This window comes from Spinacia oleracea, chromosome 1, assembly GCF_020520425.1.
Source record: "Spinacia oleracea cultivar Varoflay chromosome 1, BTI_SOV_V1, whole genome shotgun sequence".
NCBI classification, from domain to species: Eukaryota; Viridiplantae; Streptophyta; class Magnoliopsida; order Caryophyllales; family Amaranthaceae; genus Spinacia; species Spinacia oleracea.
In genome coordinates, this window is record NC_079487.1 from 62,240,332 (window position 1) to 62,260,368 (window position 20,037).

General features: G+C 35.4%; 1 protein-coding gene across 1 annotated transcript; it reads left to right on the forward strand.

Moving 5' to 3' along the window:
• Positions 1-1,144: 1,144 nt before the first annotated feature.
• Positions 1,145-19,414, forward strand: LOC110775543 (uncharacterized). Its single transcript, XM_021980152.2, has 11 exons — positions 1,145-1,408; positions 1,507-1,601; positions 2,386-2,487; positions 6,780-6,884; positions 9,436-9,540; positions 10,179-10,317; positions 10,940-11,055; positions 11,177-11,233; positions 11,540-11,792; positions 11,885-17,587; positions 19,077-19,414. The coding sequence occupies exons 1-9, from the start codon at positions 1,249-1,251 to the stop codon at positions 11,618-11,620; spliced, it is 960 nt and encodes a 319-aa protein (XP_021835844.1). The 5' UTR covers positions 1,145-1,248; the 3' UTR covers positions 11,621-11,792; positions 11,885-17,587; positions 19,077-19,414.
• The last annotated feature ends 623 nt before the right edge of the window (positions 19,415-20,037 follow it).

Consider the following 20,037-nt stretch of genomic DNA (forward strand, 5'->3'; position numbering starts at 1 on the left):
AATCTATAGTTAATAACAAATAGCAATTTTGTCTCCAACTTTAAAATACCCAAAAATTTAAATATGCATAAAGATTCAAACGTCACTCTTGATCAAACATTATAATTAACATTATGTAAGCATTAATTTCCAGCAATGTTCACGTTCATCTATTAAAATCCCCGATTAAAAAATCCCCAATTCAATTTTTATATGAACCCTAAATTTAATAAGACGAAAAATTGAGAATTGTATCTATATATTAGACAGATTAACAATCTCAATTACTTTATTATGGATTAAATTGATTATATCTACCAACTATTTCAATAATTAACTGACAAAATAAAACCCCCTAAATTTCATATGACCCTTATATAGTTATATTTCAGAAAAAGAAAAATAAAAAAATCCGTACCTGTTAATTAGAAGTTGATAATGTTTACATAAACCGAGATAATCATATTCACGTTTTGAAGAATTGAATTTCTTTTCCCAGAAACTTGTAATCAGAGAGGATGAAGAAACAGTGTTTTGGGGAAAAATAAATATCGTGGAAGAGAGAGAAGGGGAGGAAAAAGAACGTGGAAGTATTAATGAAAATGAAGGAAACAATTTTATTGAGTGGGACCCATGTGGATGGAAAATTGGATGAATTCTGTTAAGGGTGGTGATTATAAAATGTTTAATAAATTTTAGGTGGTAAATGTAAAATTCTAACTTATAAGGTGGTAAACACAAAAAAGTGAAACTTTGTAGGTGGTAAATATGAAAAAGTCCTTAAGTTAAACCACGAAGCGGAAGGTATTTGGTGAAAAACTCGAACTTTAAGGAGTATGAGACTGATCTCGAGCTCGAGTTGGTTACAACCCCCACTTTGAGGCGAGGAAGTATAAATCCATCTCAGATATGTTTTTATAAAAACTTATCACCCCACTAAACGACAAAATAGGTTAAAGACAAAACTAAAGGACAAAATCATTTTTTTGAAAAATGACATCCATTTTTGAAAAATGGCATCCATTTTTTGAAAATAGCATCTGTTTTTTAAAAATGGTATCTGTTTTTTGAAAAATAACACCGGCTTTAATGTTTGTCTTATCCCTACTTTATTCTTTAGTGAGGGTGATATTATCTGATATGATGCCGCCCTCGTTTGAGGCTAATCTTCACTCATGCCAGCAAACCAAGTACCAAAACCGTTTGTCTCAGACACAGTTGCATACTTGCTGAAAGAGTTGTGAACTTTAACCCACTCAAGTGATAGCAATGGCGGTTTCATCTCCTCATCTTCCTCCAATTCTCTCTCCTCTGCAACTCAAAACCCCTCTCAATCTCAACACTCGCTTAAATCTCTCACCTTTCTTTAAAATCTCCTCCAAAGCTACGCCGACAATTCGACGCTCTTCCGTTATCATCGCTTCTTCTGGTATATTTTCCCCTAAATTTCATAATTTATTTAATTGAAAGAAATTGACAATCTCTTTCAATTTTGTATTGTAATTTGCTTGCAATTGATTGTTGAAGGTTCTAAGGACGCAATGTCGAGCCAGGAAAAGCTAGAGCTTTTCGAACGCTATGGTCTTGACCCTAATGACTTCCTTTCTGAACCTTCCGTTAAGGTATATTCTGTTTGTTTGTTCTATAGTAATGTTGCATCAATTTTTAGGAGCACGAGTTAAAAAATTTAGAGTTTGATACAGGCCAAGGGTTTAAGCTCTAATGCAGGAACTGCATAGGTTGTATGTATGATTGAGAAAATTAAACAGTAGCACACACTAGTATGCTACACATAAGGTCACAACTTACACCTCACATTTACGTGGTTCACTCACCGCATAGACTATCACATGCCCGTTACAATGATCTACACTCGGAGAATAACCTAAGGATATAACCCTATCTTGAATTAGGTTATCTGATGAAGTCTTTAGAGAGGATATAGGAGCGGGCTACTACTACTAGTTAATAGATGATGCAACACAACTTTAGAAAACTGTAATGACGTACGATATTATAACTCATGATAGTATCTCCAAAATATTCATGGAGCACATATTGGGTGAGAAGGTTTCACATTACCTTTTTATTGGCCCCCATCTTTCAAATGACTATATGTGAAATCGTCTCATACAAGATTATGCCATACTCAAGTCATCAAGATGGAAAAACAACTTCCGAATTTTATCTAGACATTGTACTTTGGGAAACACTTAATGGTTGGATAAATAGTACTGGAGTGGACACAAAATTCTTGAATTTGGAAGGTTCTTGGATTGGTTTTACTACTATTGCTTCACTTTCTTCGAAAAAACTTGATTTACATATTGATTTTGCTATTGGTACTCATGGATTTGAGCTGAGACTGACAACCTTTTATGTGTTTTCTGGGGTGGGGGGTTGCAGAGGAAGAGGAGAAAGGACCGAGGGCAGGAAATGGGAAAAGGAAAACAACCAGTGGTAGAGGTCGTCAGAAAGCCACCTCGTACCACACATAAATTGCTTCAGGTGTGTATTCTTGGTTCATTTTAGCTTATTGTTTTAAGAGGAAAACTATTTTTGTTGTGATTATGCAATATGATTCAGAAGTCTTGTTTTTATCATATTGAAATAATTGCATGAAGAAACTTATCAATTTTTCGGAAAGAATATGGTAGTCTTCTAGGAATATATATATTTTTTTAATATAGTGGCTTAGTTAGAATATCTGAATATAAATTTTCAGGAAGTTTGACAGATTTAGAATATAGTTTTCAACCCTTATTTATATTGGATATGACAGGTAGAGTTGTGTGCTCATTCTGAGGATGTATGAGGCTATTGAAAGGGTTTATTTGAGGCACTTTTTAACGGTTCTTAGGAGGTTATTGCCATTGTGAATTTTTTGATGCATTCTTTTAATAGTGGAGTTGAGAAATTCGTATAACATTTTATAATACACCTACTTGTTGGCAGTAATATCTTCTTAAATATCCAAATTGGCATAATGATAAACATATTCTCTCCGTCCCCGCAGTTTGTCTTTTGCAATATTCATGTACTACCTCCGTTCCTTGAAGATGTACCCAATTACTGTAGACACACAATTTTAGGCAAAGGGCGAGTGAGTGTGACTTTTGGGACCATTTAGTTTGTTAATAATTTATAAAGAGAAAAAGGGGCGTGGTTTACTATATTTTATGGGAAATAGAGAGTATAGGGGAGAGAGTGTGTGGTCCAAAGCAACATGCAATAGTATATGAAGTTTACCAATAAAGGAATGATTTCAAATGAGTACATCTTCAAGGAACAACTCAAAACGGAAAGTGGGTACGTCTTCAAGGAATAGAGGTAGTACTAACTTTGTCCACGTGTTATTAATATATGAAAAACAAATGTCATTGTGTAAGATGATGTTGGTTTTTCTCAATGTATCAAAGTTTTATAATTTGTTTTTATATATAATTGGAGTTATTAATTGTCAAAGTTAAGGAAACGGAGAAAGTATATCACACTTGTGTCTTGCATGTACATTAACAATAGTGGATGAAGAGAGTAAAAGTAAGAGAATGAGTGAGGATGAAGAGATAAAATATGGGAATGGAGATAAGATGTTTACTTAGTAAGAGAAATGTGACTTTTATGGAACATCCATTATAGAAAATGTGAAAGTTTATCCGTGGGAGAAGGGGTAATTATTTAGTAATAAGTGTTCTAGTACTTCCGAAGGAGTTTACTATTTCCAGATTTTTGTGTGTTGAATATAATGTATAGGACATAGATCGATTTTTATATGGGACTCTGATAACTTGGTAATTGGTATGCAAGCTAAATTCTTTGGACAATGTCTTCTTTTTTGTATTCAACTGGTATTTCTTTTGGTTCAGTCTTGTGGTGAGGAAAGGAGTGCTTTCTGGAAAACCTATTAGAAAGATACTCTTTTGCCTCGTTAGTTTATGGAAGGCAGTGCTTCTCACATGTGGATGATAAGATTTTGATCTGAGAGTGTTAGTGGTATGAGTGTTGATAATTGAACTTCCACCATTCTTGCTATGTAATCAGTGCACATATTGCTGTTATTCTCAAAGTGGAACTATAGAAAGCTACTTTAACGCATTAGGTACAAGCTCACCTAGAATGGTAATTGATAACTTTTTTTTGGGTGAATATTATGATCGTTGGAACGTTGAAAATGAAGTGTTCGGTAACTGTGAGCCAACATAGTTTACAAGAACAGCATGAAGGCACTTGATGGAAAAATTTAGAAACATTCCTCTATGTTGAATTACAAGAGGAAGTATATGTCCAATAGCCTCTAAGATTTGTACGTAGGGGAAATGTAGGTAAAGTATGGAATCTTAAAAGATGCTTCATATGGAGTAAAATAGCTTTAAGAGTTTGGTATGGAAGCATAGTTATGTGAGGTTAGGGTTCAACTAACGTCCGTTTCAACATTCATCATTATCATTATCATTACCCTATTGTCTCAAAGAGGCTCCCGCAAGAAGCGGGGTAAGGGGGGTCGGGTTTACGCAACCTTACCCCTGCATTTGCAGAGAGGTTGTTTCCAATTGACCAAAAGCGATAACGGGACAACAACTGGAAGACCATCTTCTACTTCATGGAAAGGAAGCGAAGAAGTTTTAAGAGCCATTTTGATTTAGTCCATTACATCCCACGTCCAAAAGAACAAATGAATATATGGCTCCATCGAAAATGGACTAACATTGTGTATGTAAAATGGGAAGAGGGTGGAGAAAGGGTTATGGTGTGTCTTTATGCAGACGGCTTAATCTACAGAACAAACGACCTTGAGATGCTTAGAATTTAAGGGGGAAACGAAGATGAATTTCAATATGACTGATATGGGAAAAATAAACCATTATCTTGGGATTGAATTCAATAAAATAATATTGGTACTCCATGAAAATGTGAAGGTAGTTTTGCTAATATGGCATGCAATCGATAAGAACGGTAATTGAATTCAATATAAATTGTAAAGGTTCAAAGGAAGAGGGAAATGGAGAAGGTTGATGGTACTTACAAGCAAATTGTTGGAGCCTAATGTTTCTTACAATAATGAGTTCAGAGCTGCAATATACCATGTTCAAAGTAAAAACAATTGCCAACATAAGAAGAATATGTTGTCGCAATCATGTCATGTCAATCTAATTGGCTTTATAATATACTAGAAGATATACATACCTAAGTTGACAATAGCACTTTCAAAAATTGTATTTATCATGGATGAAGTAAGCATATTCATGTATGTATCATTTCTTTTTGATATTTTGGCTGATGAGAAGGTGATAAGTTGAGTATTTTACTAGAGCACATAAGAAGTTGCAGATGTAACAAAGCCTTTGAAGAAATAACTATTTCTAGAGTTCTGTCAGAATGTCAGTTTGTTTAGCCGAACTTAGCGCCTTTAGAGGTACAAGTGGGGTGTTTCCCAATTTTAAGTACAATTTATTGAAAAGCCATAGATCTGCAAGTTGAGTCATCGACTTTAAGGAAAGCAACGTAAATTTTGGGCCTTTTTTGTGCTTGAAAGGGTTGAATCCACGACGGTGATCTTTGTGCCCACAATTGCTAGAAAGTTGAGATAGAAGAGAGCACTAAAATTGCAGTAGGGGTTGGAGGAGATGACAAAGTCCTGGATATATGCCTGTTTCATAACATAATAGGTCATAAAAAAAAATGTTAAGTGATTTTCCTTCTGTTTAATTTCACATCTTTTCCATTTAGTTTGATTTCTTAAATTCATTAAAGTCACTTGCTACAACAAATAACAACAATATATCCTTAATTTGCCTTATGTTCTAAGGTTTCCACAGCAGCTTTAGTGTGTGTCTGTGTCTGTGGCCCATGAATGGCCTACTCGGTCAAAACCAATGGGTCGTTTACAAGTTTATGCAGTAAGAGTTACTAATTTGATGAAAAATTCAAAAATATTATTACAGCCATTTCCCAGTTGTTGTGAATTAAACTATAAAAGTGTTATATTATCTATTACTTCCTCCTTTCTTTTTGTTGGTTACACTTTCGACTAACATCGTTCCTTTTTGCTGGATAGGCTTTCAACTTTCACCATTCCTTTTTGTTGGTTACACTTTCTACTTTCTACTTTCTACTTTCTACTTTCTACTTTCACCGTCCATTTTTATTGGTTACTTTTTGTTGTTGGTTGTAGTTTTTCTTTTTTCTTATATTTGCATAAGATTTCTTACACAAACCTCACTTACAACCTTTTACACATGCACCACCTTTTGCACTCTCTCTCTCTTACCCTTCTTGAGTTGGTCTTTGTAGCTAAAGTTAGTGTAACTACCATTTAGGAATGGAGGTAGTACTTGATTGGGGCTGTCATATCATTGCATGGAAATGTTGTTATTTATAGTTGTTATTTGTATTATTATTAATACGCACTGTAATTGAATTGATATGTACTTGCAACTGCAACAAATTTATCTCTGACATTAGGCTCTTAAAGAAGGATTTAAGCATGACACTTCCTTTTCTTGTAATAGATGAAAGTATTATTATTAGGCTGATCAAGAACCAATATAGTTGTCTTTTTAGTTATGAGGTTTATTTGATAGATGCCGATTGGTACTATCTATCCTGGCTTGCTTTCTCCTTTTGCGTCTTTTACCATCACTTCAATTCTTTTTATCTAAATGCTGTCACTGAGCCATTGAATTTGTAAACAAACTTTGTGATATCAAATAGTATATTCCTAGATTTATAAACTTTCTTTCTGTAATTGAAATTTGGTTGTCTGAGATCTTATTTATGAATGAATGAATTGTCTACTTTAGGTGCTGGGCGGAAAAGCTAAAAGGAAGAAGCTCTTATCGCCTGTAGGCATGGATGTGCGTCCCATGATGGAGGTAGTTAAAGGTGCTGCATTTGATATATTGCAGGTATTTTTTTTTTCCAGCAATGGTTTGCTGTTTGTGCATTCTATGCAAATTGTCATTTCACATTCTTATAAATTCATAGGATACCTTGAGTGGTATTGTCATACTCCACATGCATTAGTTGAGAAAGATCATTAGTAATTTTTTGCATAGCTACTATACATGTTTTATTGCTACTTGCTATCACCAGTAATTACATGTCTCCTAAGTTACTTGGAGGCAGAATTCATATGTGAATTATGACCAAACACGAGGAGGTATCGTTTCAGTCCTTGATTTACATCGTCTACATAGTTTCATCAGAGAAAGTTATAATTATCGTGGATTCTCTTGAGGTGGAAAAATAGCCTATTTATAGGTTCTGTCCACCTTTGCGCATACCTACCCCCCCCCCCCCCCCCCCCCCCCCCCGCCCACCCCCCCACCCAAAAAAACCTCCTTTTGGTTGTTTGAACTTTGTTATACTCTGTATAAAATCTTTTAGTTTCATTCTTTCTCTACTTCTGAATAAATGCATCAGTTTGACTGACACACTTTCCAATGCAACTTTGACCAGTAAGGCACTAATATCTCTAATTGTCTGTTATTGAGTTATTAAAAGTATAAATTATGAAAATTTACATTGTGACTAATCCAACAACATACTTCCTCCGATTTTTAATACTCGCATCATTTGTGATTTTTACACTATTCACATATTCTACTTTGACCATTATTGGTGATTTATACGTAAGATAAAACATAGTCATGTGGGATCTTGTTATATTCGTCTTAATGTGTATTTTCAAAATATTAAATTGTTATAATTTTTTACTTTAAGAGAATTAAAGATAATAATGATCAAAGTTGTGCATTGGCATGCGTGAAAGTGACGAATGTTGCGAGTAAAAATGAACGGAGGAAGTATTATATGATAACATGTACTTCCTCTGTCTTTTTACTTGCACCATTTGATGTTTCAGTTTCACGCTTGCCAATGCAAATCTTTAGCCATTAATATCTTTAATTATACATTAGCTAAAATTATAATAGGTGGTGTTTTGAAAATATATATACCGAGACGAATATAACAAGATCCCACATGACTATATAATTCATTATGTATAAATCATAAAAAAAAAATGATAAAAGAGAGTGTGTGGGTAGTTTAAAATTACACATGGTGCAAGTAAAAAAGACGGAGGAAGTATTTCTTTTATAATATTAATAAAACAATCAAGTCAAGTTAACAGATGAATAGTGTAAAATCCAAGTGAATCTTTTATTCAGAAACGGAGGGAATATACATCAACAGGTTAAACGGAAGTATTTCTACCTTTTTAGGAGGACATGCTCCATTTTTGTACCTTAACCCATATAAGCATAAATCTTAATTTCTGCAGGAGGTTCTTACTTAAGTTGCCAGTTTGAAGCATAGGTTCTTGCTTTCATTCCTATGCTGTTGCTGATAGGATGTTCTATACTTTGGTGTTAGGTCAATTCCTTTTTAGTACAAAAGTTGTATTGATTGTCTGTACAAGCTCATGCTGATGGGGCTTTCTTTGAGATGCCCTTGTTAGCAAATTGATTAAAATTTTGTTGCCTTTTTAGTTACTCATTGCGTCCCAGAATACTCTCTAATCTCTCCTTTTTATCCATCCAAAAATAATTTTCACAAGTCCACTTGAGGAATGACACCACTATTCTTTTAATGCATCTCTGTTACCACAAGCGCAAAGCAAGGGTCCAACACTCTCTCACATTCAATTTATAAATACTAGACGAACTCCTACCGCATCTATTTTTTTCCAATAAAACAACAATTTATAGCCAATCAACAACTTATCTCGTAAAACTATGTGCCATGATAAGTGGCTAACATTATTTTTTGGATTCAGGGAGTATTATTATTTTCTCAACTGGACTCGTGCTTGCCCTTTTCTGTAACTTCTTTCTCTTTCGTTGATGAAAATTATCTTTAATAAAGGGGTCTTCTCAGAAAAATGTGTCAAGCACTCATGCCTAATTCTTTTTCTCCTTTAGACTCAGATTTTCTTTCTTCTTTGACAAAGCATGGTTGATTTTGGTAACTGCGTATAAAGTTATCCTCCTTTTTTGTATTCTTTTAATGCAGGAGCAATATTATTTATTTTTATACCCAATGAAGTTATACTCTTTTCTGTTCCAGTATTATCTTCCACGCAGGCTTTGGAATGAACATTAAGAAAAAATGTACGGATTGAGGCCATCGGGATAATAATTGGTTAAATCACTTAAATGTAAATGAAAACATGAAAAGAATAGAGTGATAATAAGCAGTAAAAGAAAGTGTATGAATTTTGAGAGAAAAGGTTGATGTCTTCGAGAGAGAATAGGTAGTAAGAAAAAAGGTGGATTCCACATCACTATGGGGGCGTGAGTGTTAGTTTTGTTTACCAGAGTAGGTAACAGGAAGATCTGGGACAGAAGGAGTATCTTATACTTTCGTACTCTGTAGTGAGTAGTGCTTGCTCCAAGTTACAACCTCTGTTTTTTTTATGATACTCTGACGACTAGTTTTCAATTGTTTTTACAGGTGGCTGGTGGCTGCCCTGCATCTTTAAGACCTGGTCGCTGGTTGGACCTGTATAGTGGCACTGCTTCAGTTGGTATCGAAGCTTTAAGTCGAGGTTGCTCTGAGGTGATTGCCACTTAACAATTAAATATACTTATCTCTCTGTTCCTTCGTCCATAGCATAGGACATTTTAGCTGTGTATGGGAATTAAGATCAATTTCTGCTTCTTGTTATATTAGTTTTAATGCTATTACTCTTTTCCGTGGGACTAATTGGTCTTCTTATCTTGCTGTAACGAGTGTAATACCTTCTTTTGTTATTTTTAGTAACTACAAATATTACTAATATTAGTTGTTTTTATTTGCCTATTGATTGTGATCAAAAGAGACAACTATTCTTAGTCTCTTAGTGTTGAAAAAGATGATGTGCATTAAGAAAATAATTAAGTGAACAGTATGCGTTAAAAACCCTAAGGAGACCTATAATTTGTTTCAAACCAATTAAATTTGATCTATATTTTAATTCGAGGGTGTATTTTTTGTTTTGGCTGCCTTAGAGTCTTAGACAAATTTCAATATTTCTGCTCATTGTTTTTGTAAAAATGTCTAACAACACTGCCATTGTAATTTGTAAAGAGAGATGTCTGTTAATAGTATGTTATATTTAAATATTTTTCTGATGTACTATGCTGTGTTTTCCTTTTTTTTGTTTTTTTGTGTGGAGTTTTGTGTGCATTATCCTGAAATAGATTCGTAAATCCCAGGTGCATTTTGTTGAGATGGATCCATGGGTGGTTTCAAATGTTCTGCAGCCGAATTTACAATGGACAGGGTTCCTTGATTTTTCAGTTATACATACTGTCACTGTTGAAAATTTCTTGGAACGGGCTCAGCAGTTTGTAGGTATGTACAGTTCTGACATTTTGTTATTTTCCCCCATTTTGATAGGTGTGCAAGCTTCTGTTTAAAATCTAGCTTGCAGGTTGGGCAGATGCCCAACTTGTTTCTACTTTGTGTCATGAGATAGTCCATCTGTAATCTGTCTCAAATTTACCATTCGAGCGTTAATTTGTTAGAAGACAAATCAGAAAGCTGGCATTTGTTGATTCTTGAATAAGTGTTGGACGGTCTGTTGCCCCCTTCATGGGAAATTTCCGGCGGGTAGCTGATTGATTAAAAGTTAGCAGCATAAGTGTTTCCAAAGAACATATTCAAACAACATAATTTGAAACTTCCCAAATGTGTTCTCCATCCGTCTTTGAATTACTTGATTGGTTCGGAGTGATGTAGATCATCAACCTATTTAGTGCATCCATTATCAAATAATATGAAATTGTTAGGTGAGGCAGACAAAGCCAGCCCTTTTAAAGTTTTTATCCCTTGAAAGCTCTTGCCTTTGAAGATCGCTCATAAACATATTGCACATCCATCTTGACCTAGAGGTTAAGAATACTCTACATGATATGATGTTGTGACTCATGCCTATTACATTGTCTTGATGCTGAATATCATTTCTTTCTTGCAGGTGGTGACACAACTTTTGACTACATTAGTGTCACACCTCCATACATGAAAGTTGATTATGGAATACTTATGCACCAAATATCAGATTCGTCCTTGGTCGGGGAAGATACGTTTATTGTAAGCTGTTTTTTCTTTTTCTTTTTTCTGTTTTTTATGAAGTATTGTGTTTTCACTGTCTTGATTTGGACTTTGGAGGTGCTTTGCTGATGTTTCTTGATTTAAAAATTGCTTGCTTCAGGTGGTCGAATATCCTTTGGGAACAGACATGTTGGATTCTTGTGGATGTCTTATGAAGGTTTGCCACATAATGTCTTTGGATGAACTTTTTTCGGCTGAAAATATATTTGCCAAAATCTAGATGAAGATTTTTTTTAAATGTTAAGGATCTTTTTCGGCAATTACCGATGTGAAGAATCTAGGACTATATTTATTTTTAATGTGAATATATTCAAGATATAGGGAGGTTGTTCGTTTTTCTGTTCAAGATCTTATTGTAGAGATTCTCCTACGCTCTCTAAAATAGCTGAACATCTTTCACCATGTCATTCAGATTTTAGTGAACGCTTAAATTCTTATTTAGGGTTGTTTAATTGTACTGCAGATAGCTGATCGTCGCTTTGGTAGAACACATCTGGCAATATATGGGCCAAAGTGGGCAATGAAGAAGAAGAAGAAGGGCTGAATCACATAGCAGGACATTAAGAAAATGATTTAATTTGAAAAATGGGAGAGCCTGCAGGACAATGCCGAGTTGCCGACCAAATTGTTTTTTTTGTGAGCTGTGCATTGACTGGTGTTGTATACAAGGGGCTGTAATCTACTGCTGAAATTCAGAACATTAGAGCCATTGTTTGGTATGTTTTACATGCAAGTCTATGGTTTTATCATTTGTTATATTATGGCCATATAATAGAAATATCTGACCTGTGCTAAGCATCTGTCGCAGGTTCAAGAAAACGTGAGTGGAGCTTTCCCATTCCTATTCACTTTGTAGTCAAGGCAGCTGCTGTCTTGAAATGGACAAATTACTGAAGTGTAAGGGTTTATACTTTCTTTTTACTTCATCATTTCTTTTGTTTCCCTTCCTTTTGTCATCTTCTTTTTGGAGGGGGGGGGGGATACGAGATTACTATTTAAATATTGTAGATGAGTTGGATATTATTGTACCTTTCCTATGGAATGAATCATCATTGGAACCAATTGCCCCAACCTTTTCATCTAGTTTATTGTTGCTATTCTTGTTGCCTGATTTATTGAACATAAACAAGTACAACATTATTTTCTATTACACTGCTGGAGCCTTGAGCAGGTAGAACCGTAGAATCACGGTACCGTATTGATTTAAACCTGAGTTAACCTTTATGAGACTCAAACATGCTTAAATCTAGAATGATGACTTAGTTCAAGAGGCCATGATTACCCTCTTGCAACTGTTCTGATCTATCCCTTGCTCGTGCTTTTATTCTTTGTTATCCTCAAAGCTGAATTGTGGTAATGTTTGTTTGTTTCTTCCATTATTGTGGGTATGCAGCATTTTACACTCAAACATCATTAACCACTTAGATTTTGAGGAGTCTAATATGAATAACTTGTTAGACCTATCGATTGACTGTTCATAAAGATTCACTTGAATTATTGACAATTAGGTTATAACTTGTTCTAGACTGAAGGGTCTTCTGTTGATCATCAGTGATCTAAATATTTGAGATTGAGCGTTCATGATGGTCAAGAGTTGATTCCATTACGTCCTCTCTCTCTCTTTCTCAAACTCATTGTCTTGTTCCATTAACTTTTTAAAAGTGGATGTGGAGGCCTTTCTTTGGTATGAATCCAAGATAAACCTTAGTTCTGACCTTTGAGATGTTCAGAAATGAGGGTTTTTGTTAGGGTTTTGGAAAAGGGTTGTGGAAACTGAATGTTCTGTGGATGCTTATATCGCTGGGTATGCCTTGTTGGGTGCTTAAAATTTTGTGTCTCGACTGAGCCCACAGGCGGAGCTAGAGGGGGCCCGATGGGGGCAGCTGACCCTACAAGAATTAAGTGTGTATATACAATTAAGGATTCTGCTTGACAAATATCCCTTTGCCACAATTTTCACGGTCATGTTTCTAATTGCAATCTGTTGCCTAAAGAAGCCCAGTTCGAATCGTGAAGGGAGCAAGCTTTGCTGTTTTTTTAATGTTTTCCCTCCAAAATTCTTTACATACTCATTTTCTTTATGTTCATTCTTTATTCTTATTTTTTTTATTTAAGTCTTAGGGAAAATCATATTATTAACAACTTTTTTTAAAAAATTGCAGTATGTTAGTCTTTGTATATTTATAAAAATAATTTCGTAACTATTATTAATTTTGTAAGAACTACGGGGTTTTGACTATCAAGCCCCCAACTCCAATTTCCTGGCTCCGCCATCGACTGTGCCCCCATTGCAGCTTTCTGTTGGGAGGAAGACGCTTGGCAGATTTCTTGGGTAGGGTCAAGATTGTCAAATTTCAATTGAAGATTTTTGAGATTGGGCATTCAACAAGGGGTAAAAGAGCCAGGGAGTTTTGGGGGATGGACATTCGATCCTTAGTGGAGGCAGTGTTTCTCAAGGTGTTTATATAAGGCGCCAGCAAAGGGTGGTAAGGGTTTTTAAGATGGATTTAACCCAGGGGTGAATGTTACTGGTTTGGGTCATCAGATGGGTGTGGTTGGCAGGCTGGAGGCGTGTATAAAAGCAGTAGTAGAGGACGAGGTGGTTAGTGTTTTTGGACTATTGTGGATGGTAGTAAAGTGAACCGTTCTATCATTGGAAATGTTTATTAGGAGAATATTTAAGCAAAGGTGAGAGTGGATGCTACAGATCTAGCATCTGTCGCAACAAGAGAAGATGCATATGATGTGTGTGGTATGTAAGGAGGCATGTATGGTGTTTGAGGAGGTGCATCAGATGGTGCGTACAGTGTATGTCAGCTCGTGAAGGTCAGTTTCTGACTAGTTGATCGTGTGACAAGGTGCCAGAGTTGGAGAAATGTGTTCTCAAAGCAGTGTATGATGCGATTCAGGGATCATTAGAAGGATGGCCATTACTTTGTCACTGATAGTGCGTAGAACTCTGAGTTTTCACTTTTCAGTCTGGAACAATCTGCAATTCTCGGGGAGTTGAACTAGGATAAACTGTTGCATCTGCATGTCTCATCCTGTAGTAAGGTAGTATAGGCTGAGAAGTCAAATTAATAATACCCATGTTCTGGATTATCTTGTTGACGATTAAGGTGCCAAGGTCATAAATGGCGAATCTGGTGGAAAGGTTAGGTAGAAGAACAGTTTAAATTCTAGCCAGTATTTTTGAAAGTAGAGGCTGAGAAGTTTTGTGTACTGACTTCAGCTATTTTAGTGATGTTTTTTCTTTGAAAAGATGATGTCTGTTGTAGCAAATACTAAGTACTGATGGGAGATCTCATTTTTGCGGTAAACAAGCTTGTACGGTGTGGTGCCGATGGGAGTCTTAAAGGTAGTACCATATACCCATAAAGCATCATCCAACCTAAATGACCAGTCCTTCCTAGATGTAGTTGGTAATTGTAGGTAAATGTTGCAATTTTTTCTACCTTTTCTTAATAGATACTTTTTCACTTGTCGGATTTAGGGAACACCCTTCGTGTTCTGTGTTCTTCAAGGTTGAAAACTAAGTGTTTGATGATTCTTAAGACCTTTACGCAAAACTCTCTAGATATATTTTAGCTGGTAGATTTCTGAGAGGAAACATATTTATGCATCAAACACTTAATCGATACTTTTTCACTTGTCGGATTTAGGGAACACCCTTCGTGCTCCGTGTTCTTCAAGGTTGAAAACTGTGTGTGCATTTTAAGACCTTTATGCAAGACTCTCTAGATAAATTTTAGCTGGTAGATTTCTGATAGGAAACACTCGCAGGTTATTTATGTATATAATTTGTTGTTACTTCCGTGTGAAATGTAAGTAAAATGCATTTAGAGTTAGTTTTTAAGAAATACTCCGTTTTCAGGTTCTTTTTTTGTACAGAGTGTTCAAAGTTTAAGAGCGTATATGTACCCAAAATTTGTCTAATTCCAATTGCGGAATACATTTTGGAAAGGACAAAAGGTGTTTCTCTGATATGCATTGCTCATGTCATCATGTGAGAGTATTTTCAAAATGAGGGAATACATAGAGCAAAGGGAGCAAATCCCTAAAAGCGTATTGATTTAAGAAACAGGGAAAGTTGAATCACTTTGGATTTGCTTTGTGAGCCTCACAAGTGGATTTGACTCTCTCTGGCTTTACTTTGGAAAACAAGTTCTCCTGTTGAAGGATCCTTGTAGCCAATCAGTAAGACTTATTGTGCACAATTAATCACTGGGTAAGTCCACAGTTTGATGTTGCCTTTTATTTTGATGTGTTACTGACTTACTGGTGTACTTATGTTGTTATTTGAAGTCTTCACTCTTCAGTTACTTTTTTCACTGTGTGGTTTGCTGGTTTACAAATTTACGAAAAGAAAATGAGTATAGCTGTAATTGGAAAGTTGGCGAAGTATATATCTTATTTGTAATGGGGGGTTCAAATCAAGTTTATATTCAGGCTTAAAACTCTGAGAAGCATGGCTACAGTCCAACCAAATCTGATGCATACTTGAAACTGGAAATGACCTGTTCCAAAAATATCCTTTTTATTGTTTGAAGGTTTTATCAATCATTTTCTTGTAATGAGAAGGAAAAGTTTCCCATACCCAACTCCTTTATTTTATAGAGAGTAGATAGCACATAATACAGGATTCGCTGGCTTGCTTGGCAGCTGCTGCACTTTCCGCCATGTTAATAGTTTTATTTTCCGGCTTTAGAAAGTTTTTACTTTGTGGATGAAAAATGCATCACATTTCTACTGTTCGGAGCACTAAAGTTATGTTAAATGGAGATCTCTTTAGGTGGTCTCCACTGATTGAAGGCTCCATTCTCTAAATTTCTACTATATACCAGTAAAGTGAAGAAACATGTTAGTACCAGAGGTGGTAACTTTTGGTGGACCACACATTGTGCACTTATTTAGATTTTAGGTTTCCATCATTAATTCATTATATTATTGCAGAGTTGCCAATACCTGGTGAACATGCTGAGTAAACTACTTGTTCATATACCTGTCTCTGGTCTGTAAATTCTGGTGCCTAACAATGAACCTCTCTCTGTTATTGTGGATAGCTGAACACGGGGGTTTTGTGTTTTCCTCTTTAAGCACAAGGCATTTTTCTATATCCCTACTGCCTTGTGATTGAGGTGGTAGAGGGAAAGACTGCTTTCCTCATTTTGTTTTCCATTTCATGTCTTGATTTCACACATTGGTGATACAGGGAACTGCATGAATTCTTGATAGGCAATACCATATATTATCCTAGATCTGCACACTAAGCTGCTGTGATCTATTGTGGACGGGGTGAGGGTGTCTTTGCTGTTACCAGGGTTTTAAGTTTCGGATGTGTTCGCGATAACAATCGTGAAACGGTGAAACCACTTTTACGGGTAATGTGAATGGTTTGTTGCTGTCATGATAAACTCAAAAACTTAACAATATGGTCACAAACTCACAATGCAGTGATACGACAGAGATTAGATTCCATAGCTGTTACTTTCTGATAAGTTGGGAATTATCTATATACAGCAACACTTGATGTCTTGGCAACATATGTCATAGGTAATTTTGGGAGTTTTTCCTATGGAAAATGTGCTGATTGATGATGCTTCTCAGTTCTCTTTCCATAAAATATGTGTAGTGGTTTGTCTCAACTACTTAAAAAGCATAAAGAATTTGATGTTTATTCTAGACATGTTATTCTTCATATAATTTGATGCAGAAAATGTGAAACTATGTTTTTTGGTTTTCGAGGCGGGTCATAATCCTATGAGTTATAGAGACCTACTGGATTCATTTAGCATAAAGGGGGCAGAATGGTCCCATTATGTTGGCTTCATGAAATACGCACACCAAAACAGAGGAACTATACTGGAATGGGTCCATGCTATCTTAGAGATAACTAACTTTTTCTCTTTTTGTCATGCTTCTCTCTCATTCTCTGTCCCCACCCCTGCTTTGAAACAGAGTTTTAAATCAGTAGCCCTCTATTAAAGGTTGCAAAATACTTCTTACTCCTTCCCGTCCCCTTCCCCTTCCCCTTCCCCCTTCCTTCTTTGACGTAGGAAGTTGGAATCAGCGGCAATATTGTCTTCTTTAATGTCATTTTACAATAACGATTCTTGAATATCATTTGTCTTTCTTAATTTTGAAATGATCATCTTCTTCATCTTCATCTTCACTTCCTGTTTTCTTAAGAGTATCATATCCTTCTTAGGAAGGGATATATAGTTGGGTGAAGTTGTATGGCTGGTTATGGTGTTGGCGGGGGAGGTGCTACGCGGGTTTTGAAAGCTATCTGTGTAGCTTTTATGTTGGTTATTTCTGTATGGTTCTTGTTCATGGGGATCGTAGCAAGCAAAGAGATAGAGGGACGAACAGCAGCAACAAGCACATCAGTTGGCAATCACAAGCATACTAAGTTGCTGGGGAGGAAGAGACATTCTGTTCCTGTGAAGCTCAGCCCGGTTTATGCTAGTAAACGAAGAGTCCCAAGTGGACCTGATCCTATTCACAACAGGTATTGCATCCTTTCTTATTACTTCCAACAATTACATGTTTTCTTTCTTGAACAAACTCTTTTATCTCTTCTTGGACTGCCGTCGGTCGGAAGAGATCTTATACTGTTACTATTTTAATTTTGGTATGCAGATGCACTTTTTTTTTACAAAACCTTCCTGTTATAGGCATTTTTTGTTTTGTTTTTCCTTATTTAAGAGTTTGTGTTTTACTTTTTATCATAATGGTAACCTCTAGGGTTATTTTCAAACTCCATATCATGACCCCTGAAGAGAAGAGGAAAAGAGGCAGGAAGGTAGTTCTGCTGCAAATATTTTGGGAGTTTCTATATAACAGGAAGAGTAGATATTGTTTGGGTTGGTGATGTTTTAAATTTAGAGGGAATTCTGTTATTCTTTCAGAGCTAGTTCATGACAAAACCATTCAGTTGCCACGCACAAGAGGGTGAGTGATTGATTGACCCTTAGGGTTGACAACCCTTATGACGGAGATAGTGTCTCTATATATTGTTCAAAATTTTCTACTTATTATCTCTTCTTGGAGGGTTTTACTAAACGTCACCCAAATATTTACCTGTTGGCAACTGTTTTGCTCATTACGGTGTCTTAGTATGTCTTGAACTCCTGCAATCTACGTAGATATCGTTTCTTGACGTCGTGATACAAGGGTATCCCACATTCTATATAAATTGATTTTGCACTCTTTGTGAGTGGCGGTGGCGCCATGGAGCCAAAATCAATTTTTAGAGCGGGAAAATCAATACTCTGTATTATATATGGTGGGCAATCAAACACTTGAAACTGGAAGTTCTATAGATAACAAAGCTTCCCCTTGGATCCACGAGCAGTATAGTTCTCGTTCCACGCCCTTTTTTCTTTTTCTTTTGTTTTGTGCCTTTAATCAGCGGACGAATCATGAATAGTATTGCTGTTCTTGGCATGTATATAATATCGGAAAAAGTGAAATTCGTGAAACTGATGGTAATTTATTTTCTTTAACAAAAGCTTCTTTAACTATGAATCTTTCTCTTATTTTGATAATGAATAAATAAAGTCGTTGAACAACTTTGTTGGAGGGGCAGGAACATAAATTGCTCTCTCTTTTTCTCTCTTATTTGTGTTCACTTATGGAGGGCCCCTTATCCCCGAAAACCATTAAGGATATGTTAATAATAATGATCTTTTTTTATAATGAAAGGAAATATACAATATCGTATCGTCTTCTAATGATAAAATTAGATCAAAGATCGGTCTACATATTATTCAAAATTATCAAAAGTGTTGGCCATGGGTGATCGACGGGAGGCAGGAGGGTATAGTTGGATGTTTTTTTCTGTTCTTCTGGCCTTTTAGGCTTTCCCAAAAAGATAAGGATTTTATTTAAAATTGACAAATAATACTCAATTTGTATTTTAAAGTTGTAAATTGGTCATGTATATAAAATATGAAGAAATGAGACGCTTACACTTGTATATTGTCCTCTTTTAACAGGCACATCGGAGAGACTAGAAAACCACCTGGCAGGGCATAATGCTGCCTTAGAATTGAACTGAGGTTGTTTACCCAGTGCATTGAGACAACCGTTGGAAAATTTATCTATTGAATGAGTGCTTTTCCAATGCTAATATAGCAAAATTTATATCAAGGGTTAATTTTTCCAATCTTTTTACTCTGTCAGTATTATAAATATAAATATTTATATAGGAAGTTATTGTTTTTTAAGTAGGTAGTCTCGATTTATTATTTCCAATTTAGGATGTCATGAGAAGTTATTCGTTTGTTTGCTGTAAAGATTATATTTTCTTTTATTTTGAGATTTTACGTGTAAAGCTAGCTCGTATTTTATTCGTGCGACGGAGTTTGCATGCATTGTACTCCGTACTACGTATAATATATACTTAGTGGTTTTTTTTGTTGCAGTAAAAATCCTTTAATTTTACGTTTTTTTATTGCATGGGTCGTCGGTGCCTTTGCGCTGCTCGTGCTCGTTAGTCGACAAAAGTGATTTTCTCCCCATTAGTTAAAGTCGTTTTTGTTGTTGAACAACTGTCGTTTGAATGGTGCCTAGGCCTGTGAATGAGCCAAGACATTCGCAAATAGTTTGTAAATAAGTTTGGTCAAAAGTGGTTCATTAAGTAATTGAACGAGTTCGAACAAATATTTAAGGCTCATTACTAAAAGTGATTAATTGAATAATATTACGTTCGACTCGCTAGTGTTCACGAGCAGGTCATATATATTGTTATAATATGAATATGTTTTCCGGCCTAATGTTATATTTGTAATTTTATTATAGAATATGAATTATTTAGTGACATAGTAAAAAAAAAATTGTATGGTAAAAGAAAAAAGTTTTACCTACTAAAATAACTTTTATTTTCATAAAAAGGGTAAATTGCAAAGCTCTTTTTCTAAAGTTCATTGGATTTGAGCTCTAGATTGAAATACGAAC

Bases quoted from the DNA above. Each gene is read 5' to 3' on its own strand.
- LOC110775543 (XM_021980152.2), top strand. From the start codon at position 1,249: ATGGCGGTTTCATCTCCTCATCTTCCTCCAATTCTCTCTCCTCTGCAA. The intron at 9,541-10,178 runs GTGATTGCCACT...CGTAAATCCCAG, and splicing joins TAAGTCGAGGTTGCTCTGAG to GTGCATTTTGTTGAGATGGA. The intron at 11,234-11,539 runs GTTTGCCACATA...ATTGTACTGCAG, and splicing joins CTTGTGGATGTCTTATGAAG to ATAGCTGATCGTCGCTTTGG.